Below are 23,365 nucleotides of genomic sequence, written 5' to 3' on the forward strand. Positions count from 1 at the left end.
TCTTTCCTCCGGGCAGGCCCTACTCTCCTGCCCATACCCAGAATCCCTTGCGTGTCCCCCGAGACCGTGCTGTTGGATCAGGTACATTCAGTCCCGCACGATGGCCGTATTTCCACACGTGCTACCGCCTTCGAGTCATAACGTATCGAGTATCTCTACAATTACATGCCATTTTTCAACCCCCCCCCCCTTCCCCCTTCTCTCGTTTCCCAGCACACCCCTGTCCCCCTCCCGAAGGAGTACGACGACGACTCCCTGATCCCCAGCAGCCCCGCCACGGAGACGTCCGACAACGTCAGCCCGGTGGCCAGCCCCATACACACAGGGTCAGTCAGGACGCGCTCACCCTCGCACTAGCCGCGCCTCTGTGTTTCGCTAATCGCACTTCAACAAGCACGTGAGAGACATGAACGTTTTCGGGGGGTTTCAGGTTCCTGGTCAGTTTCATGGTGGATGCGCGAGGGGGCTCCATGAGAGGCAGCCGGCACCACGGCCTGCGCGTGATCATCCCCCCTCGGACTTGCGCCGCCCCCACGCGCATCACCTGCCGCCTGGTCAAGCCCCAGAAGCTCACCACCCCGCCCCCGCTGGTGGAGGGGGAGGGCCTGGCCAGTCGCATCATCTCCCTGGGCCCGTCCAGTATGCAGTTCTTAGGGTGAGTCAGCACACCAAAGGACAAACTTCCAGACGAAGCCGGTCGGGTCGACGTCGGGGTTTGCATTCGCTCGATGGAACGGCAACTCTGCCATCTACTGGACGTTTGGTGTACTCGACCCCAACGAGGACTCGGATCGCGGCAGATGTGATAGGTCGTTGTCGCTGTGTCCACAGGCCGGTCGTCGTGGAGATTCCTCACTTTGCCGCCCTGGGCCGAGGGGACAGGGAGCTGGTGGTCCTTCGCAGCGAGAACGGATCGGTATGGAAGGAGCATCGCAATCGCTACGGCGACGAGGTGCTGGAGACCATTTTGAACGGCATGGATGAAGGTCAGTGGACGGATGGGTACATTTTGCTGTGCGCGGGGGCTTAGGTGGATTAGCCGTTTACAGACTCGTTTGTAGTCTGACGGTGCCACCTGCTCTCACGAGGATGGGTTCAAAGATTGTTTACACATTTTAGGGGATTATTTTTCATGTGAGCACCAAATCACTGTCCCAAACATGCCCCTACAAACATATTGCGTTACCTCGTCGTATCATAGTGCTCGTGTTTGGTGACTCAAGGTCCGTACATCCGATAGTTCCTACGTATGGGCATGTTAACTGACCTCCGCCATCGCTTTCGTCTCTCCACCCCTCCCCACCTCTTCCCTCGGTCAGACCTGGAGAGCGACGAGGAGCTGGAGAAGAAAAGAATCCGCCGTATCATCTCCACAGACTTCCCCCTCTACTTCGCCGTGGTGTCGCGCGTCCAACAGGAGAGCGACCTGATAGGCCCCGAGGGCGGTCAGCTGACCAGCAAACTGGTCCCTCAAGTCCAGGCCATCTTCCCAGAGACGGCAGTCACCAAGAGAGTGAGACTAGGGCTTCAGGTGAGGAGGAGGAGGAGGAGGAGGGGGAGGGGGAGGGGGAGGGGGAGGGGGAGGGGGAGGGGGAGGAGGTGGAGGTGGAGGAGGTGGAGGGTAGAGACAAGCAGACTGACTTATGTCACAGGCCCTGTAGCTCCTACTCCATTAATGTTTGCTCTTCTTTTGGAAAAAGAACATACTGTCACTGGCCTGTTTTCAGACAAACCCTTGCAGCTAATATGTCTCTCAAGAACTTACAACTTATTACAATCCATACTTGCAGCTTAAAGCAGAATTTGGCTTTTTGTCTGTAATATTGAAATCTGATTTGGTTTTCTTTTTGGTGGCCTTTTTGGTGCTACAATAAGCCCACAATGTTCAATGACGACTGGATTGTCAAGGATGAACAGATAGAGTAGATCTGGATAATGCCTACCACTTACACACATACTGTATGTGAAGCCCACACATGCTGCCTACCTCATTTTACAGATATTTGTTTACGACAGTATATGATCAAAACCTACATTTAGATTATGTATTATCCGTTGATCCCATTTTTGTTCTTTTTCGTTCTGGTTCTCGGTGAATATCTGAATAGATGAAGACTGTTTATTGTCCGGTTTCATGTACATCCTTTACTGCTACTATGTCATACTATCTATACAACCCCAATATCTCCCTTTGAAGTCTCCTTCACCTCACTCCTTCACGCTTCTGTCTCTGCAGGCTCAGCCAATCCCTGACGAGCTGCTGACTCGACAGCTGGGCAACCAGGCGACCTTCAGTCCCGTGGTCACCGTGGAGCCGCGCAGACGCAAGTTCCACCGGCCAATCGGCTTGCGGATCCCGCTGCCCCCGTCTTGGAGGGAGAGCGTGCGTGACGCCGGGGAGGGGGACACCACCAGCCTGCGCCTCCTCTGCAGTGTCATCGGTATGGAAGTGGGGAGTGGGAGGGAGATGGTGGCGGGAGATGCTGTTGTCAGGCTGGGGGATTTGCAGCGCCTCTCAGGAGCGCAGGAGGGGGGAAATGCGAGAGAGTGAGAGGGGGAGGGAGGAAGAGAGAGAGAGAGGGAGGGGGAGGGAGGGAGGGAGAAGGAGGGAGAGGGAGGGAAGGAGAGAGAGAGGGAGAGAGGGAAGAGAGGGGAGAGAGGGAGGGAGAGAGGGAGAGCGGGAGGTAGGGAGGGAAAGAGGGAGAGAGGGAGAGAGGGAGAGAGGGAGAGAGGAGAGAGAGAGAGAGAGAGAGAGAGAGAGAGAGAGAGAGAGAGAGAGAGAGAGAGAGAGAGAGAGAGAGAGAGAGAGAGAGAGAGAGAGAGAGAGAGAGAGAGGGTTGACTTACGCTCTTTTCCCAGGCGGAACCGCGCCGGCCCAGTGGGAAGACATCACAGGCACCACTAAGCTGATGTACGCCAACAACTGCGCCAACTTCACCACCAACGTGTCTGCAAGGTGAGCCGCACTTTGGAGACAATAAGCAGAACACCCACACGCACACACCACACTCCTCTCTCTCTCTCTCCCTCCCCTCCTCCTCCTCCGCCTTTGTCTCCTCTCACGCCACTCCTCTCCCCGGAGCAGGTTCTGGCTGGCAGACTGCCCGCGCACAGCAGAGGCGGTGACCTTTTCCAACCTGCTGTACCGGGAGCTGATGGCCGTGCCCTACATGGCCAAGTTTGTGGTGTTCGCCAAGATGAACGAGGCGCGCGAGGGCCGCCTGCGCTGCTACTGCATGACCGACGACAAGATGGACAAGACCCTGGAGCTGCACGAGAACTTCAGCGAGGTGGCCCGCAGCCGCGACATAGAGGTGAGCACCTGGGGGGGGTGAGGGGAGGAGGAAGGTGCTGGATGGTAATCTAGAAGTTTACCGTTTATCTCTGTTGTTTTCGCTGTCTTCCTATTATAACGCGGCGGGAAAAAAAACCCTGATTGTATTGTTTGCGTGCAGCTTTGTCAGGGATTGATCGATAATGTGGTCGTATTCGGAGACGGGCAGGTTCTTGCGTACGTCGTCTCTGACTCCCTGTCGCCCCCCCTCAGGTGATGGAGGGCATGCCGCTGCACCTGGAGTGTTCCGGAAACCTGGTGCCTGTGAGGAAAGCCACCCAGCAGCCTCGCAGCTTCAGCTTCCAAGCCTTCCGAGATAACCGCCTGCCCGTCTCCGTCAAGGTCGGTCTCTCCCTCGCACCGCCTCCCCTTCCGTCAGTACGCCTCTGCCTCTGAAACGCTAACTCTGTTTGTATAATAGTTGTAGCCCTCCATCAGTCCCTCTGTCCGGTCAAGGTCATGATGATGTGTTTGTCCCTGTCCACGCGTTAGCCTTTGACCTGAGTGCGGTTAGATTTGTCCGTCGAGATTGATTCATGTTGATTCATGTATATTCTTGTCTCTGTGTGTCTGACCGGGAGATGTTTTGATAGGTCAGTGTCTGAGGGAATGTGACTGTGTATCAGACGTGTGTGTCTGTCTGGACCTGTCTGTCTGTCTGGACCTGTCTGTCTGTCTGTCTGAACCTGTCTGTCTGTCTGTCTGAACCTGTCTGTCTGTCTGAACCTGTCTGTCTGAACCTGTCTGACTGTCTGTCTGTCTGAACCTGTCTGTCTGTCTGTCTGAACCTGTCTGTCTGAACCTGTCTGACTGTCTGTCTGTCTGAACCTGTCTGTCTGTCTGAACCTGTCTGTCTGAACCTGTCTGTCTGTCTGTCTGATCCTGTCTGTCTGTCTGAACCTGTCTGTCTGAACCTGTCTGTCTGTCTGTCTTTCTGTGTTTGTTTTTCCAGCCCATCCATCTCTCTGGCTTTTGTATTGTACAAATGTTAATCCGTCTTTGTATCTGTCCCACATTTCTCTCTGTGCTTCCAATCTTGTTTCTGTCCTGTCCGTCTTTCAATGTCTCACTGTCTCCCGTGTGTCCAAAAGACCACCTCTCACAAATGACCTGTCCATCCACATGTTCAGCTGTTTGTAGACTGTGTGGGACTTTGGTGTCTTTCTGTCAACCTCGTCATCCATCGGCGCATCTGTCCGTCTCTGTGTCAGTCGATCTCTCTCTCTCTCTGTCTCTCTCTCTCTCTCTCTCTGTCTGGGTAATTGTGTCATCAAATCTGTCGGTCGGTCTGTGTGTCTGTGTGGCTTTGAGTGTGCGGTACATTTTGCTTTCCGTCTCAGCCAGTCTCAGACGAGTGTTAAATATTTCTCCATTGTGTTGTTACCTGCCTTCCTTCTTCCCTCCTACCCACACACCTACCTTTCTCCCTTCTACCTAACTACCTACTTTCCTTCCTTCCTATCTTCCTCCTACCTACCTATCTTCCTTCCTTCCTTCCTATCTATCTATCTATCTTCCTTCCTACCTAACTACTTTGCTTCCTACCTTCCTCCTTCCTACCTATTGATCTTCCTTCCCAGCTCCCTACCTACCTCCTTCCTAACTACCTACTTACTTACTTACTTACTTACTTACTTACTTACTTATCTTCCTATCTCCCTCCCTCCTCACTTCCTGCCTACCTCTCTCCTGATTTCCTGTCACCCTCCCTCCTCACTTCCTGCCTACCTCTCTCCTGACTTCCTGTCACCTCCCTCCTGTCTCAGTAGCTGTAACTGTGTGCATGTCCTTAACTTTCACCTTCTTGCCTGCTTGCCTATCTTGCGGCCTTGCCTGTCTGTATGTCTGTCTCACTGTCTCTCTTTCTCTCTCTCGCGGTCACTCTGTTACTGTCTGATCTGACAGACGTCCAGGTAAATGTGCAGGTAAATCTCTCTCTCTCGCCTGCCTATGGACTGCTTCCATCCCTGCCCCCCCCGCTGTGTTACTGCTCCACACACACCGCCGACACTGCAGGGTCTAATATCCTCTCTGCTCTCTCTCTCTTTCTCCTTCCACCTCTCTCTCTCTCTCTCTCTCTCTCTCTCTCTCTCTCTCTCTCTCTCTCTCTCTCTCTCTCTCTCTCTCTCTCTCTCTCTCTCTCTCTCTCTCTCTCTCTCTCTCTCGCCCTTCCTCTCTCACTCGCTCTTGTATCTCTTTTATTGCTCCGGCCATTTCCCTCTCTCTCTCTCTATGTTTTTCTCTGTCTCCCTCTGTCTCTCTCACACCCTATCTTTCTCTCGCCACCTTATTTTCTCTGCCACTCTCTCGGTCTCTCTCTCTCTCTCTCTCTCTCTCTCTCTCTGTTTCTTTCCCACCATCTCTTTTGTCTCCTCTCTCGGTCTCTGTCTCTGTCTCTTTCTCTATCTCTCTCCCCCTCTCTCTCTCTCTCTCTCTCTCTCTCTCTCTCTCTCTCTACTTCTCCCCTTCTGTCTCTTTCTGTCTCTCTCTCTATCTCAGGTCCGAGACAGCAACAAGGAAGCTTCTGGATTCCTGTCTTTTCTGCGCAAGTCCACCAAGTATGAGGATGTACAGCACGTGCTGTGTAACCTCAACATAACCATGCCACCCTGTGTCAAGGTGCTCTCTCTCTCACACACACACACACACACGCGTGTGTGTATATATACACACAGCCACACACACAGCCACACACTCCCTACCTCCCTTCCTCCCACTCAAGCATGTTTTGAAACACTCGTGATGCATTAACTGTAGTGCTTCAGGCTCAGGAACACCTCTTAACCTCGACTCAGCCCTGCGCACGCTTACTGTAACATCACACACACGCCCTCTTGTAGCCCACCCCCCCCAAAACACACACACACGCACACACACACAAATGGACGACTTTTTTAGGAAATAATTAGAAACATCATTCATTTCATGGTAATAATGAATAGGGATGTTTTTTTTCCGACATTTAAATAATTGCTGATTGATCTGGTCTAAGCCCCAGCCATGGTTTCATCTCTACAGGAGAGTTCTACACCTTCGGTTGATTTATGATCAGTTGAGCTTTTAAAGGCTAAAAATAAAGCCAAGGGAAGTAGCTAATAGACCAGAATGCAATGGAGACCGTAATACAATCTCTAAAGTAGCCTGGCATGTTCTCAGGAGTGACGCAGACAGCCTGTATATTGATTGGCATTACAAAGGTAGAAGACGAGCTCAAAGCTCCATTCCACTTCGACGCTGGCACCCTAGCTATGCTATCAGTTAGCACCACCCTGCGCATGGAACAGCAACTCACAACAACTCGCATACCGAACATCCATATCTTACACAAACGACGTGTTCCGATTTCACCGCCTTTCGGCCCCCGAAATGTACGGCTTACTGTTGCGACTGTGGCTTTTGTGACCCTGGTTTAACAGTATCTTATGTGTGTGTGTGTGTGTGGGTGTGTGCGCGTGTGTGTTTCTGTCAGGTGGTGGGTAGCGAGGAGCGTCGGCGAACCTTGACCCCGCTGGCTCTGAGGGAGCGCTACAGCGCGCTCAACGAGCCCGGTCTGGGTGAGTCTCTCTATGCCTGCCCTCCCGCCCTCTCCCCGTGGTGGGGGAGAGACGGCCTCTGAATGTTGCACTGCCTCCCCTTGACCCCCCTTCCCCCCCCCTCTGCCTCCCAGTCCCCCCTCTCTATCTCTCTCGTGTGCACGGCAATGGCACTCATGACTGAGCCTTGTATGCACTGCTCAACTACAAGCCCCAGAATACATTGCAGTGTGACCGCAGGATGGGAATGAAACTGGAGTAGTTCCAACACATCCAAAATGGGTTCCTGGGGCCAAATTACCCTTCCATGCCACTGTCCCGGTAGCCGTAGTACTGAATGACCTGCGGTGGTTTGCATGGCGCTAGTCGCTCCACTGTGATACCCCGTTAGCATGGCGGATGCTGTTAGCATTTAGCTTAGCTGTGAGAATGGGCGGGACCTCACAGTGGAGCGGGACAAACGAAACCCCTCTGATTGGCCTATGGTGCGCAAACGGAGTTTGGAGGGGGTTTCTCACTGGTTACTGGACAAGGTGGAGGAGAGAGCACAGCGTTCTCTGTCTTCCTGAGCGCAGCTCTGCTACCCTGCTCCTCATTCCCCCTGGAGTGCTGTGGGTAACAATAGCAGAGGGACAGGTGTCTGAATGAATGCCAACCAACCTTCCTTAACAATAACCTTCCCCGCCCCATGGTTTGCTAACACAAGAGGACCGTCTGGACAAAACACTGTACTCTCTGAGTAACGCTTATTCCCCTCAACAGAACAGTGCTTTTGTGAAGGTAAGTAGGATTTGCTATCGTCCTTCTCAAATAGCAAACGGCCTTAATCGTGAGAGGGACCTTTCATAATCCTACCCTTCAAAGGTATGATTAGAAGCTCTCCTCTCACGTGTCTAACCATAAACAGGTGCACTGGGTTTATTCCGTGTTCCCGTACGTTGATGCAACGTTCCTGAGAGTAGCATGTTTCTCCTCAGCTACAGTCAGCGCCATGGAGAGGACTGAACTCAAGATCTCCCTCATCTGTGAGCAGCTAGGATTGAGCTGGGCAGGTCAGTCCCTCAGACGCTGGGTGCGTTTGTGTTCTCGGAGTAGAGCTGCATCATATAGTACTGTGCAAAAGTGTCGGGCACCAATGTCAAATGTTTCAAGTTAAACAAAAAGGCTTTGAGACCAATTGAAACCCCCCAAAAAACATTTTCTCCACGTTGTAGAACATGTTTAGAACATGTCCCGTACACTCAAAGCCACAAAGCACTTTTAAAACTGCCACACAAGTGCAGAAGAGAAAAACCGCAATATTCAAGGCAATATCCGCGTCATAAATCTTGGGTGTCCAAAGACTGGAGCACAGTATTCTACACGACACGAGGCCCGCCTGGGAGACACAAGCTGAAGGCGTCCCTCCCTCTCTCAGAGCTGGCGCGGGAGCTGCAGTTTGGAGTGGACGACATCAACAGGATCCGGGTGGAGAACCCTAACTCCCTGCTGGACCAGAGCTCCGCCCTGCTAAACCTGTGGGCCGGCAGAGAGGGCAAGAAGGCCAAGAGTGAGTCCCCGTTGTCTGCCTGACCTCCAGTGCTACCTCCACAGACGGATCATCTCGCCCTCTCCACCGTCACCTGCTCCCTCCTTTTTCATCCCCCCCACCCCCTCTCTCTCTGTGTTTCTTTGTGAGGGACATCCTTCCCTTCTGCTCTCCCCCCCCAGCCCTGTGCCACGCTGTTTCCGGCGTCCTCTCTCCCCCTGTCTCTTTTCTCTCGACGTTTCCCCCCACAACCCGCCTCCCTCCCGTAGCGTCTCCACGCCGCAGCTCGTCACTGTGCTCTGCCTCCTCTGCCCCCCCCCCCCCACAGTGGAGAGCCTGTACGGGGCTCTGAAAAACATCGACCGCTCGGACATCGTCGGCTCCCTCGAGGGCCAGCCTCCGCAGCCAGGGGGCGGAGCCAGCGAGGAGGGCGCCTGCCGACTGTCCATTCGAGACTCCACCCTGCTCTCGCCCAGTATAATCAATGGTAAGACACGCACACGCATACTGTACTCACACACACACACCTCACACACACACAGTATACTTCTACCCGAATCTCCGCTAATCTTAAACATGCACCACGGCGTTTTTTAAACGACAGTTTATGTCGTTTATATAAGGGCTAGAGGCAAACTCGCCACAACAGTGCTGAACGCGAGGGTTGAGAACGTACTGAACTGTAATTCACCAGCATCACCCTTGATAGAACAAAAAACAAAAAACTAACTCCAGTAGTATTAACACTCTACCCCACTCCCCTCTGGATGTCAATGAGGACACCCTGCCATGTGTCTTGTTCCCTAGTGTATGAGTAACGCAGATTGTACCTTATTATCTCTGTTGCTCCACAAGAGGTCACGGAAACAAGGCAACCACGCATAGTGCACAAGCCCAGAGTTATTAGACACCCATTTTTCAGAAGGGGTAAGTGGGACAGGCTGCATGGTGGATTGCTGCTCCTGATGATGATGATGATGATGATGATGATGATGGTGATGATGGTTCCTCACACTATAACCTAGGGACACATCCGCATGTGTACATGAACCTAGGTCCATTTTCCCATCCTAGTTTTCGCACGTCATGCTTTAGGCCTGAGCATGATGGTTCTCGCGTACATATGACAACACGAGGACATTTCCCACCGACGAACTGGTCAAGACACACACACGCACACACACAAACTTTTGGAGATGGATAGTCTACACGTGGATCTGATAAATACATATTTTGATTGGTACTGTAATTCCAATCCCATATTAGTTCGTGTGTTGTATTTGTATGAGTCTATGGATGATTGTGTGTGTGTGTGATTGAGTGTGTGTGTGTGTGTGTCTAGGATGGATACTCTCTTCCAGAGTGGCACTGGCACATAGTGTGTATGTGTGCTCTGGGCTTCCATACTGTGTTCCTTGTTCCTTTCCTCTCCCTCTCTCTCTCTCTCTCTCTCTCTTTCTTCCTCTCTGTTTCTATTACATGTCATACCTGCTGCCAAGCCGCCCTACTCCTCTTCTTCCTCCTCCTCCTCCTCCTCCTCCTACTCCTCACGGCACTTCCTCTCCGACCTCTGACCTCATATCGACCTCATGACCTCTGGGCCTCCTGCCTCCCGCCATCTTTCCCCCCCCCCCCCCCGCGCCCCCCTGTTGAGTCGAGCGGGGGATTGTCTCCTCCTCTCTCGATCCAGCCCCGTTTCTGTGTGTGTATGCATGTGCATGCTGCCTGCCTTGCTGTTCCGTCCGTGTATGTATCACGAAGCCAAGAAGTGTAGATCCTGAAGGGTCGGGTGTTTCGGTGTTTCTTGAGGGGGGGGGGGGGGGTGTGCATCAATAAAGACAATAGTTCTTGTGTTTGCTGTGTTTTTTTCTCTGCTGAGGTATTTGAGTGTGCATGGCATGCTTTCTACGTACGAGGTCTCCTTCTCCTGTGTCACTTTTTCTATCGTTTTCTTCAAATGCTTTGTTTCACGTGTTTTCAGTGCTCTGTTACGACTATGAGGATTGTGTGAACTCTGTTGTGCAATTTCTTTGCTGAGGTGGTACAGCGACGCGCCTAAAATTCTGATATGGATGTAGCTGAATCATTGGCGGTTGTCTTAAAGTTACAGCTACACGATTAGAATGTTACAGCTACACGATTAGAATGTTACAGCTACACGATTAGAATGTTACAGCTACACGATTAGAATGTTATGTGCCTGCAGGTGTGTTTTCTTATGGTGTGTTGGAGTGTGTATAGTGTGGTCTGTAGCACCGTGTAAGCGTGTGTTTGTATGAGTTTTTAGACATATCGTGACCTCACTTGTTTGTGTGGGAGGTTTCATGTTTGTTTTTTTGGTAAGTGCTGTAACTGTGCGTTGTAGATGTGTGTCCTGTTTTTATGGTTCTGTTTGTTTTCGCTTGCACTGTTCGTGTATGTGTGCGTGTGTTTGTGAAACAATTTGTGTTAAGATCTCATGCTTCACCAAGTGACGCGGCTTTACACCTCTGTGTGTGTGTGTGTGTGTCGGGAGGACAAGGGCATCTGAACCCAGACAAACCATCCTCCTTCATTCTAACTTGATCATCTCTTCCACCTCATTCATAGAACATCTCTTCCTCATATTTCCATCTTGGACCATCCCAGAAACACACATGCACACTCCCTTACATCCACAACCCTTGTCTGCTGACATGAACATTGCAAAGAAAATGAAACCGATCTTACTTCAGTTCTCCAGATCCCATGAATCCTTCAGCTATTTACCACCTCTCATTACCACATACTACAGAGATGGGTCAGACAGATGGGCAGACAGACAGGCATACAGACAGACAGCCAAGCAGACAGACAGACAGATTGAAAAGTATGAAATAATTACACAATTTAAACCTTATTTAAATGATATAGTTGCAAAGTGAATAATATTTTGATTAAAAAGCGTGTGCGTTATATGTTCTTTTGAGTGTAATTTGAATGTGTGCACATGTCAACATCAAACCTTTTTGTTGGAGCGTTTGTGTCCGTGTGAAAATGTGCGTCCACTTCTGTGTGAGAGCGTAAGAGGGCCGTCGCAACAGTGACATGCTTCTTCCGAACCAGCAGCCTGCCAAGCCACACTGATGTCATCAGGGTTGGGACGATATAGAAACTGCTAGAACATCCACAGATGATAATAGAACTTCCTAAAGTTTACAACTGACTTGCAAAATCCAATGACACCAAAACCACCCAATGCAGTAGAAATATACAGTAGAGTAGTGAACTACTGCATACAATTCCCAAAAAATTGTTTACAAGTACATTTGATCGTACTGTACATTTGTCGCGCAGACGTAGTCCTTATCGTGCCAACCCAACTTGAAAACCCCAACACTGCACTCGCCTCTCTCTTCCTAGTACAGAACAGATATCTGGACCTCACTTCCTTACTTACTAAGAACACATTTGATCAGCCACCCCCCCCTTCCCACACAGACTGTGGATGCCTCCATATTTAACACGCCTGTTCACGCGATACAGTTAGAGAGAGAGTCAAGCTGTGTCCCACTGGAGTTAAACCCCTTCCTTTCCTTCACGTCCACTGATCTGGATCCACCGGAGAGGTCGTCGCGGTGTTGCTTTAAACCCAGCCAGATCAGTGGAAGCAAGGTAAGAAAGGCTCATCCAGACTTAATGCAGGGAAACATGGAAAGGATTATTAGTGTTCGTTACTTGCAATTCCAAAGAGGTGTCGACACGGTCGTGTACGTGTATCTCACTGGGAATGAGAGTGGTGAACGAAAAAGAACATAATCTGGGCCCTTTCCCCAAGTGTGTTGGGACACAGCCTTGAGCCTGCACTGTTTTTCATAGGGCACAGGAAACAGTGCTCCCCGCCCCCCCCCCACCCCTGCGCCTGCGTGGTGTTAGCCTCCCTCTCTCTTCTCTCGCCCCCCCCCCCCCACACCCCCCCAACACACCCCTCCAGGTTACGGGCTGGTTCAGGAGGAGCTGCTCTCCCCGGCCTCCATGCACTACAGCCTGCCCTCCCCGCTGGGCGTCGAGCCCTACTGGCAGGAGGTGTCCAGCCTGGAGTGCGCCCCCATCGCCACCACCGAGGAGGACACGCTGATGGAGATGTCGGACGTGCAGGTGTGGCCCCTGGGAGTCAGCCCCTCGCTGGTGACGGTGGAGGACTCGTCCCTGGACGGCAGCAGCCGGGCGGACGACTCCGAGGGAGCCACACTGTCGCTGCCCTGCAGCCTGGGGCGCCCCAGCTCTGGGGCCAGCGGCGCCAGCGGCTCCATCATGGAGCTGGAGGAGGAGGAGGAGGTGGAGGAGGAGGAGGAGGAGACTCAACAGGAGCCGGGGCTGGCAGGTGACAGGGAGAGGGTGAGGGCCAGCGGGGCGGTGCCCAAGGTCAACCTGAACGGCCAGCTGGGAGGTCAGAGGTCAGAGGGCAGAAGGGTGGAGGCCATGGCGGCGGCGGCCGGCGTGATCGGAGGAGGAAGAGGAGGCGGAGGAGAAGGAGGAGGAGGAGGAAGAGTAGGGCTGGGCTCAGAGGAAGGGCTTTCTGTTGTTGCAGGGCAGAAAGTGTACGCCCAGCTGTGTGAGATGTCAGGACTGAGCCGGGCCATGGAGCACAACGGAGACAACAGGTCAGGCTCACAGCAACTCGTGCACGACTTTCTAAAACACGTTCACCATTCCCATTCCCATTATATATCTTCCTGTCTTTCTCGCTTTCTTGCTTGCTCTCTCTCTCTCTCTCTCTCTCTCTCTCTCTCTCTCTCTCTCTCTCTCTCTCTCTCTCTCTCTCTCTCTCTCCCCCCCAGGGTGGTGGGCGGAGGTGCGTTCCAGCCGTACCTACCAGACAAGGAATCGCTGCACGGCTGGGTGGGGTCGCAGCAGGCCAGGCCCCGGCTGATGTCATCAGGCCGCGACGGCGGCGTGCCGGGCTTGCGCGTGGCCCAGGAGGCCCTGCTGACACCGGTGTGTGACACGGGTTACTCGGAGGTGCTCGGCGGGCGCCTCCTGGGCGCGCAGCCTTTTGACAAGGGGAGGGGCTTCTCTCACCAGGAGGCGGGGCTACGGGCCTGGGAGCAGGAGCGGGAGCAGAGGCGGGGCCAGGTCAGGTTGCCACGCCGACCACCCGCCGCTTCCTGTGCCTGGAGGGGAGAGGATGCTTCTTCTTCTCCGTGGCAGTTTTTTTCTTTCCATTTTCGACCGTTCCTCTCTTTTTATTTTAAGATGAAAGGACAAGAGCAAACACTCGATTCCTTTTATTTGTATTTTTTTTAATCATCAAAAGGCCACGTTTTGATGATTGTCATAGTACATAGTACATCCCCTGAAAATGCGTTGTATGGTTTGGTGCAACACATGGGGGAGATGGTCTTTATGTCATGTTAGAATATACAGTGATGTGGGGGGATGGCTTTGGTGTTGATTGAATGTGCCTTGTGTTTGAAAACAGAGAGAAGATAAGCAGGACTATGCCGCAGAGATTCTAGGAGAGGAACAGTTTGTAGATGAACATGGAAACGTTGTCACTAGGAAGGTCAGCGACCACAGCTCTCTCTCTCTCTCTCTCTCTCTCTATCTCTCCCTTTCTTACTCACTTAATTATTCGCACACACACTCACTTACCTGAACAGACTCTCCTTTCAAGCTACACAGAGGCGAGCACACACACGGCCCAGCTGTGTGAGACGGGTCCTGATTCTTGTCTCCCGCCCTCCTCCCTCCCTCCCGGCTCTAGGTAGGGGTGGATGTGAGGAGGGGCACTCAGTCAGTGAAGCGCACCAGTCTGCGGAGAGTAAAACACTGAATCACGCATACCCAGTCCTCAAGGTACGGGACACCAAGCACTCGTGCTTCCCCAGTGCTTGGATAGATGCTTCTAGAAGTACCTATCAAATTCCGCTCGCCCGAGCGTACAGCAGCATCCCTACTCTGCTTGCTTGCAACAACAACAAAAAACTTTGCAAAAGAGCCTTTGTTTACCTGTACCTCCAAAGCACATACATGTCTTACAGAGGATTTCTCTTCTGTTCTCTACTTGATTTTAATCAACAAGACACTGTTTATATCTGCTTGCTTGGTCGTATTCACCTTCACTTTTGTGTTTGCGGTGGATATGCTGAGGTTTGTGTTACTAATAGCAGCAAATATCACTGCATGATATGTCTCTGTCTCTTGCAGGACCGGACATCCACTGCCAAACCAACCACAAAAACACACCCAGGGGATAGAGGGAAGTGAAGGAGAGGTGGAGAGAAGAAGAGAGAGACTAACGAGTTGAAATGAACACAAACACAAAAGCATCCTCAGAAGGACCATGGGGCACCCCTCTAAAGGAAAAAAGAAAAAGAAAAAAGGGGTTAACTTGTAGTTTTGTAACATTTTTAATGAAAAGATATACCACTAGTATTAGGGCATGATTTTTTCTATAAAAACAAACAAACAAAAAAACGTACGAAAATCCAACTACAAAAAAAAGCTACAAAAAAGTGCTTCCTGTCAACTGTCATCGCATGATTGACCGCTGGTGCATGCCCTTTTGACCTTTTGACTGTCATTATCTACAAACTGAAGGGGTACGAGGTACGGAGCCTGCCCAGGACTGGGTCAGGGGTACGAGGTACGGAGCCTGCCCAGGACTGGGTCAGGGGTAAGACGGACAACCTTTCTTCCCAAAAAAGGAGTTTGTTTGTGTCAGCAAGTTAAGTCTGAAAACACTGCAGCCAAAAAAAGCTACGTCTTTTTTTTCCCCTCAACCAATCGTTACTTCTACAGCAAAGCCAATGCTGATCCTACCAAGGCTTCACACACTTGGACCCTCTCCCTATTATTCTATGTGATATATGCACTTCTATGCTAAGTGGACGTGTGTCAGTGTGCGTATGTGTGCGTGTGTTGTGCGTATCTACCGCATGTGTTCTCGCTTCTGTTCTGGCTCGGCGCCGAGCCCGTCTCCTGGTCGGTTCGTGCCCCCTGTGATGTCACGCCGTGCTCGGCGAATGAGAAAGCCGGCGTGCCCCCCCCCTCGCTCGTGAGCCTCAGTCTCCTCGTGCCGTCTTTCCGTCGTGAACGCCCGTGCTTCCTGTGTTGCTTTAGAGCCGTCAATCCCAAGACCAGCGTCGATTGGCTCCAGTAGGGACTGACTTTCTCTGTTTTCGGGTCTGAGTTTGGGGAGGGGGCGGTGGGGGCGGGGCGGGGTGCTGGGGGTGCTTTTCCAGACTTCTGAAGCGTGGTTGTTGTTTTTTTTGCAAGACGGGCTTTGACGGCTTGAGACTCTGCGAGGCAGCCGGTGGACTAATTGCACAACCAAACTTCCTCTTTTAGAAAGCAAGGCAGTGGGTCACTGTCCCCCTCTGCCCACACCTGGCATTGCACCTGTCCTGTTGACCCATGACCTTGCCATGCTTTTTCCTTTCCACAGTACGCAGACACTATCTGCTACATTACCCACTCTCTCTCTCTCTTTCACGCTCTCTCTCTCTCATTGCTTTGCTATGGCTGTAGCACCACTTTGCTGCTCCCTGTGAAGGGTTGCATCGTACACTGGGGGAGGAACCGAAACTGACAGCAGCAGAAAGAATCCCATGAAGAGGTGGTTTTAAAAGAAATGTTGTGAGAAAGGAGTAGCTATTGTACGGTAGTGCAGCATGACACGATGGTGGGCTAGTCCTAGATCTCTGCTCCTCCTACATCTCAGAGTACAGTATGGACATACAGACAGCACTGTGATCGTCTAACGGACACTGACCCCTGACCCGTGAACTGTGAAGTCACACACAGGAACACACTTACAGGAACAAACATACACACACACACACACACTTTTGGAGCCTGGTCAGACTCGGATAAAGTATACACTGGTGTCTGCCACAGCAATAATATTAAACGGAGAGAAGTGTACAGTTGGTGGGTGTTCTGTGTACATACTGCACATGTCAAGCAGCATCGGCACAGAAATCAAAGCATGCATAAATGTAAAAGATGTCATACAGGCAAGTATGTAAATGGCGAAAAAATTTTGTCCAGAAAAGATCTAAACGGTCTAAACATTCACAACCAAATCCGACTGCATCTGGGCAGTTTCATTGATCTTGATGTTACAGTGTTAAATGGTTACACTGCCACCTGGTGGCAAGGAGTGGGAATTTAGACAAAACAAGCCAGGTTGTAGCCCTGGGAGTCAGGCAGCAAAGGTTCAGAAAGATGGTTAGGTGGTACAGCATTTACCGTAGCAGATATTATCCAAGATATGCTAACTCCATACCCAGAGCTCATGAATGAATCTATGAATGAATTGATCATGGTAGCACACATTTACTGGAAATAATCTGAATATTTAACCATGAGCACTATATATGTACTGTAGCTTGAATGAGTGAGACACTGAATGTTTGAATAGATTACATAGACATTGCACACACTATTCCCTTCCAAACGATGCATATGAAAGCCTCTCTGTAATGCCACTTTGATCACATATCACATATTTTCCACTTGTATTCCGCTCAGGTTTCAGTTCTGCCCCCTGTATTTGAGTTCAGAACCCAGCTTGGGAACCAACATGTGTGCTGCAGAAACTAAAGACTAAGGTTTGATGGTCTGTGGAGGGGTGTAGGATTGTGGGCATGTGTGTGTGGGGGGGGGGGGGGGAAGGGGTGAGGGGAAGGTGTGCGTGCGTGTGTGCGTGTGCGTGTATGCAAGTGGTGGAGAGATCATAGATTACTGTGGCGTGACTATAAAAGGACACGGGGTATGAGGTGCAGTGAGTTACCCGAATGTCACTCCCTTTTGCTTACCAGTGCACCTGGTAAAATAGTCCCTCATCCCAAGGTCAGTTCTGCTACAGTATTACTTAACGTGTAAACAAACCGTGCAACCATGTGACGGTGTTTCCTGCTATGGAATTGAATAGGCTGATGAACTGAAGTGAAACTCAATCAGCAACTGATTTACACGTTTTCAAATGTTGTCAGTCAATCAGTTTAATGTTGCTTAATGTGAGTAATCTAAGGAGGAGCTAAGACAACTACCCATATATGGAACTGTACAATAACATGTAGCCTGGGTGTGATGTTAGAGGAATCAGTGTCTGTATGACGATGATAAGTACTACAGTTTGTAATTGCCCTCTGATTAAACTGAAAATTGAGCTGGTAAACGCAAACCTTTGCACTGTGACAACTGTATTCTCCACCCGAATGTGTGCGTGTATGTGTGAGTGTGTGTGTGCGCGCGCGTGTGTTTAATCGCTTATGGGAAGGGGGGTGGACACGAGAGATCAAAGAAACGTCTTTTAAAAGAGTGTTGTAAAATTGTAACTGTTGCAAAGAATAGTGATCACCTATACTCCTTTAGAATGGATACATGACAATATAGACGCAATATCATATTACTCTGTACTAAGGAATGCAACTGCGCACATGCACAGAAAAATATGTTTTTATGAAAATAAATGTATAAATATATGACAAAATATATTTAATTAGAATGCTATGCACCCTTATAGAGTTGTTATGGATGTTATTTACACATATTACAGTAACTACTAGACTATAGGCTAACGCCCGCATCATGGAAGATGAAGGGGCTTTGTAGGCATTTGAACTTGTTTTCTTTTTTTATTGTCATGGAGAGAGGAAAAACAAACAATATAAGCCTTTCAATCAGAATCATTCTGACATGAAATAATGTATAGATCATCTATCCTGTACACCAGCTCAAAACCATTTACAGAAGTTATTAAATAAAGATGTGACATAATGTGTTTTCTCTTGAAATATTGTAACATAAAGATACATTTGTTGTCTGATTTAAATGATCGATGGTAAATGTGTAGAATCAAGACCCAGTGAAACTACATGTCCCACTGGGCACCACCAGGTCATTTCTCATGCGCTAGTCTGACGCCCCCTTGTTTCAGCCTATCACGATGGTGTTGATTTGACGGAGTGTAGAGACACGCCCTTATGGTTTTTGTAGTAGATGTTTTTTTGGTGCACGTGGAGGTTTCAACGTTGTGGTTATGCAGAGATTTGACTGAATGTGAAATATGTGTTAGCAACTCTCGCTTTTAAGGATTTTTCATTTACATTTCAATTCATTTAATTAGCAGTTATTATATATTATAGAGCGTATCAGTCAGCCACTTTGCATTGGTTTCTAAGACAACACAATTGGAGAAGCATGTCACAAGGCAATCAAACCACCAGTCGGGCGATCCCGACCACCCGAAAAATCATAATCAACGATGCGGCACACATGCCTCAAGATTACTCTACAACTCCTGGAGGCACAATATTCAGCACCACTCCAGGAGGTAACGTAGGGAACCTCAACATTAGTCATAACATTAGCCGCATGCAATGATACGGTTATTATTTATTTAATTAAGGTACAGACTAACAATGTAGACTACTTGTGCAGCCTATAGATTATTCAATGACGTGTTCACGTGGTCCTATCCTATTAACTATACCAAATAATCCGTGTTGTTGTTGACAGCAACATGTTTGCCAAATTGGAACTGGTGAGCCCAAGAACTACAGTTGTGCAATATAATGTCCAAAACATTAACATTCTATACTTAACCATCAAGAGTTAAAAAGTAATATGTAATTTTTTTCACAACAAAATCCCATATTGTCCCACAATTGACTTCAGATAGACCCGTAATCCTAGATACAACAGCACCTTCCACAAAGGGATTGAGAGTTAGTAGATATGTGGGAAGGTTGGCACCAAACTCATCTGGCTACTGACATAATCGCTCCAGATACCATGTTCTCTTGTGTTTGGTTCAAACACAAGCTGCTCCTAGACAGTACATACCCTTCCAATATATTGTGTACCTTAAATGCTCAATATGGCCTTAGACTGAAACGAATCTGAGTGGGGTGGATCTTGAGCATGTTTGTAGGCAGACATTCAGTTTGGCACACAAATCACAGCCAATACAATGACTTGTCATTTTTTTTCCTTCCCTACCACGTTAAAACCAACCCCTAGGCACTCGAATAATCTATGACAGGAAGTTCCTCCTGCAGTGTCGAACATCTCCTTTGGCCCGTACCCCCCCTACCAGCCTGCCTGATATCCCAGGGGTGACCAGCCCCGTCTTGGCCCACCCCAAACAGACCTCAAACACAACCCACCACAGCCCCCAAACTCAAGGAACTGCGGGTAAGGGTCCGAGCTTTGTGTGTCTGTGGATTCTCGGAGCTGTGGTGAATATTCATGCACCTTTGGAGCGATTGTCATTTATAACTGAACGTTAACTCGAAGCGTTTGTTGGTTTTGTTTCTTAAAGAGGAGGATGCCCAGTTTGAAATAGACATTTAGTCATCAGAAATGGCCGCCATGAAGATGTCACGGCAACAACAGGAAGAAGACGTAATTATATAATAGCGTGAAAATGAAGTTAATTATGAAGTATTCCCTCACATCTGTCCTCACGGGCAAAGACATTACCTACGTAACACATTAAGCTGCATACATAGATGTACATGGTCTCTTTATTTTTAAGCATAATCCTGACCACTGATTTTGTGGTACAGAGGAACCTTTCCAGATAATTGTTTTATTTAGTAATAATGTATGTTATTTGCCGGTATAGGCTTCACATGGCATGTTATTACTCTTTAGGAACTGGAGCAGAAAATTAAAAGAAAATGTTATGTTACTCTTGTGGGTTCTTTACTGTTTCATATTTGTTTTCAGTGGATTAATTTAGTAAATCAGAACAGTTGGTTGAAGCAAAATAGAAAACTTTATTGATCAAATGTGATCCATAGACAGTTTAGAAAAAAAATCTTTATATACTGTTAGCTCAAGACATATTTACATAAAATAATACTGCATCAACTGTCATACAGGAAAAATAGAAGCGCTTTCAAGGTAATCATAAAGACAGCATGACTGTATACCGGTACAAAGAACAGTGTGTAGCGCCATTTAGTGTCCTCTCATTTAGTGCTTAAATTCAAAACCTTAGTCAACAACAACAGAACTGTCTAATTGGGCTTTAGTGATCCTCATGGTGTTGTCTGGGTCGTGGGGTTTTCTAGTGGTGTTCTAGGTAGCAGTGTTCTCTTGGCAGAGACGTTTTCTGGAGGGTGGTGTTCTCTATGTAATGGTGGTTTCTGGGATGTGCCTGGGAGTTGGGCCTCCACGTTGTTTCCGAAGGAATCTCAGTGGCAGCCGCACTCGGTCACCACCATGTCGTCGTGGTTCTGCATCACCATCTCGCTGTTCTCGTAGTACAGCATGGAGAGGGGTGCCAGGCGCGTGGGCACACAGGACGGGCACGGAACACGGTCTGGGTGATGCATCTTTAGAAGGCTCTGGAAAAAAAAGAGAGAGATGAGACCGAAAATATTAGCGACCAGCAGAAGCAGTGGCGTAGCATTCAAAGACACCAAATATTCCTGTAATTGAACGTGTGCGAAATACGTGTTTGGTGTCAAGTGTTACCTGCATGTAAGCGTGGTTGGTTGGAGTGAAGGTCTCGTCCAGAGGGGTGGGGCAGCTGCCCTCACAGCGGTAGGCATTGTAGCGTTTGGGGTAGACGATCCAGTCACTCCAGCCAATCTGGTCAAAGTCCACCCACATATCCACTCTCTTGCACAAGGGGCCTTTCCTCTCCTTCGTGGGGGAATCGGCAGCAGCGAACCCAGCGCCGATCCTGGGTCCATCCTGCTGGTGCCTCTTCCTCCGACGGGCTCCGGGGGTGACAGCGGCTGGGGTCCGATCCCGGTCCAGGGTGACGTACTTGGAGTGTTCCGCCGTGCGGATCAGCGTGGGAGCTCGCTGTCCCTCTGGGGTGGGGTTCTGTTTGGAGAACACCACCATCATGACCCGTTGTCCAGTGAGATGCTGAACCTCCTCGGGGTCCTGTTTCTCCTCCTCGTCTGGTCTCCCGTCCTCTGGGGGAGACGTGGTCGTGTCCTGGAGCTGCCATGGGCGCAGCAGGGCGGTGACGTTGAATACTCTCCAGGAGGACGTGGAGTTCATGGAGCTGGGCTCGGCACTGAGGCGACCCAGGAAGAGCCTCTTCCCTGGGCAGGGATGGCTGATACACTGGCCTGTCTGGGAGTGGTAGAGGTCCACGGTGGCTCTCTCAGAGACTGTGAAGACTGGAAGGCGCATCCTCAGTTCAGAGCGCTGGACGGTGTCACTCGCAGAGATGGAGGACATGTCGAAGGTGACAGACCATCTTTGACCAGCCTGGAGACAACCTGGAGAGATAAGATAGAAACAAAGTCGGTTAGGCAATTGATGAGACAGACAGCCACACAATAACATGTATAGAACACCAGTACAAGTCTCTGTCTGTGTAAATAACAGACATGCCCCATTCATTAAGCTCGATAGTGATAGATCGTGTCACCCACTGCGGGTGACCAGCTCACACGAAATCCTTTCTCGTGCGATGAGCAATCAATAAAGTACAATGTTTTTTTATTGTCTTCCAGTGGATTGCTCTGTGTTTGACACGCTTGTACCAGACTGCGGCTAGCATACACACTCAAATTATCCTCGACCAATTAAGCTCCACACTCCACAATAAACGTTTTGAGTTACTCAAAAAGTGAATAAAGACACGGACAAAACAACTTCAATTTCAAGTAGGCCTATGTTTACGCTTAAATAGTTTGTGGTTTGATTAAAGAGCTGGCCTAAAATAAAATTTTAATGAAGAATGTACATTAGAAGACTTACTTTTAGCCTCCAGGCTCAAAACGGAGTCGGAGTCATGGAGACGCGGGTTGTCCTGGCTCTTTGTAGGAGCGGCGCTGAAAGCATTAGCGGCAGCGGCGTCTCCAGCCAATAAAGTCCGGTAGAGCTGCATCATGTAGAGCGGAAACCTGTTGGATTGGTGCACAGTGTGCCTTGGATTCACATCTCCAACAGGCCGAGATAATCCACGCATCTTGAGCAAAAAACTTTCGTGGTTCCCCGGGACGGCCTCTGTTCCGACAACGCATATCAAATCCACCAGAAGAAGCACAGAAAAGACACCCAGAATTAGTCCTTCCATTTTTCCAATTCAGTAAAGTTGTTATCCTACTGCTGTAATTCCGAAATAGTGGTGTCTATACTCTAGGAACTAGGGGTAGCTCTTTCTCTAGTGATAGCTCTTACTCTTAGCTCTGTCAGGTCGAGAATGGCTAAAGTGAGATGCTGACGCTCATCCTTTTATAAAAATCCTTCTGTCGTTTGAGGAGTTCTGTCAGGACACAGGCTTTGAAGTAACCGTGTGATCCACATGAGCAATGGGCCTACTCAAAGGGCTAGGCTACATCAAGTCTTGGATCGAAACCAATCGTTCTTTAGAGGAGACTAGGCAAGGTGTGAAAACTCTATTACATCTGCATTGAGCGTTGTTTATTAGAGATCCCTTTGATAATGTGCCCTGACAATAATATTAGTTAAGCAGATTACAAAACGAAAATTGCGCTTTGATTAAAGGCATAGGAATGAATCACCACGGTTTTTCTTTAAATTGGCGCAGTTAAGAAGTATTTACATTAACATGAGAGGAGACTCTTTATAAAACGAAGAAGCATGATGGACCACAAACAAAAGTCCTGACTGGAAAAGTAGGCCTACATTGTAGATATTCCAGAGACAAGATAGGTTAAATCAAACTGTGTTTGATCTCAGCATTAAAAAGATCGGCATTATAAACTGTAAAATGGTGCTAGCCTAAAAAACACAGAAAAAGGATTCCGTGCTCTTAATTTTGGTGGTCAGGTTTATTACTAAGTTTATTACGAAGACATCATTGATAGTGATAGTCAAGAGACTCCAAAGCGTGGCTTTTGTGATGATGTGTGAAAATATAAAATGGTCTATGATCAGGTCGTTCTGTTCGCTCTTTGAATGGCTCCATCTCCATCAAGGGCAGAAAAGCTTCTTGATGTTCCTGAACTCCTTTTATTGTCAGGGATCAAATAGGTTTGAAACGAAAGTCAAAACAATTAT

At 49.3% G+C, this 23,365-nt stretch overlaps 2 protein-coding genes across 2 annotated transcripts in view; one reads left to right on the forward strand and one right to left on the reverse strand.

Moving 5' to 3' along the window:
- The window catches only part of LOC136964187 (ankyrin-1-like), a 45,468-nt gene extending 30,548 nt beyond the window's left edge, over positions 1-14,920 (forward strand). Inside the window, 19 exon segments of the mRNA XM_067258186.1 lie at positions 8-81; positions 214-326; positions 431-655; positions 832-986; positions 1,320-1,531; positions 2,237-2,441; positions 2,860-2,956; positions 3,086-3,314; positions 3,548-3,676; positions 5,834-5,953; positions 6,804-6,888; positions 7,845-7,919; positions 8,285-8,416; positions 8,724-8,882; positions 12,348-13,017; positions 13,195-13,489; positions 13,836-13,919; positions 14,121-14,212; positions 14,564-14,920. Coding sequence (XP_067114287.1) covers positions 8-81; positions 214-326; positions 431-655; positions 832-986; positions 1,320-1,531; positions 2,237-2,441; positions 2,860-2,956; positions 3,086-3,314; positions 3,548-3,676; positions 5,834-5,953; positions 6,804-6,888; positions 7,845-7,919; positions 8,285-8,416; positions 8,724-8,882; positions 12,348-13,017; positions 13,195-13,489; positions 13,836-13,919; positions 14,121-14,189 — 3,128 coding nt within the window. The 3' untranslated portion in view covers positions 14,190-14,212; positions 14,564-14,920.
- Positions 14,921-20,568: 5,648 nt separating this feature from the next.
- On the reverse strand, positions 20,569-22,418 carry LOC136964405 (nodal homolog). The gene is made up of 3 exons (XM_067258514.1): positions 22,100-22,418; positions 20,852-21,615; positions 20,569-20,721 (listed from the first exon to the last, which is right to left on the reverse strand). The coding sequence occupies exons 1-3, from the start codon at positions 22,416-22,418 to the stop codon at positions 20,569-20,571; spliced, it is 1,236 nt and encodes a 411-aa protein (XP_067114615.1).
- Positions 22,419-23,365: the final 947 nt, after the last annotated feature.

This window comes from Osmerus mordax, chromosome 20, assembly GCF_038355195.1.
Source record: "Osmerus mordax isolate fOsmMor3 chromosome 20, fOsmMor3.pri, whole genome shotgun sequence".
Taxonomy (NCBI): domain Eukaryota; kingdom Metazoa; phylum Chordata; class Actinopteri; order Osmeriformes; family Osmeridae; genus Osmerus; species Osmerus mordax.

Excerpts from the sequence above, each read along its gene's own strand:
- LOC136964405 (XM_067258514.1), bottom strand. The coding sequence starts at position 22,418 with ATGGAAGGACTAATTCTGGGTGTCTTTTCTGTGCTTCTTCTGGTGGAT. Across the intron at positions 21,616-22,099 it reads TTTGAGCCTGGAGGCTAAAA|GTTGTCTCCAGGCTGGTCAA; the intron begins GTAAGTCTTCTA and ends TTATCTCTCCAG. Across the intron at positions 20,722-20,851 it reads CCAACCACGCTTACATGCAG|AGCCTTCTAAAGATGCATCA; the intron begins GTAACACTTGAC and ends TTTTTTTTCCAG.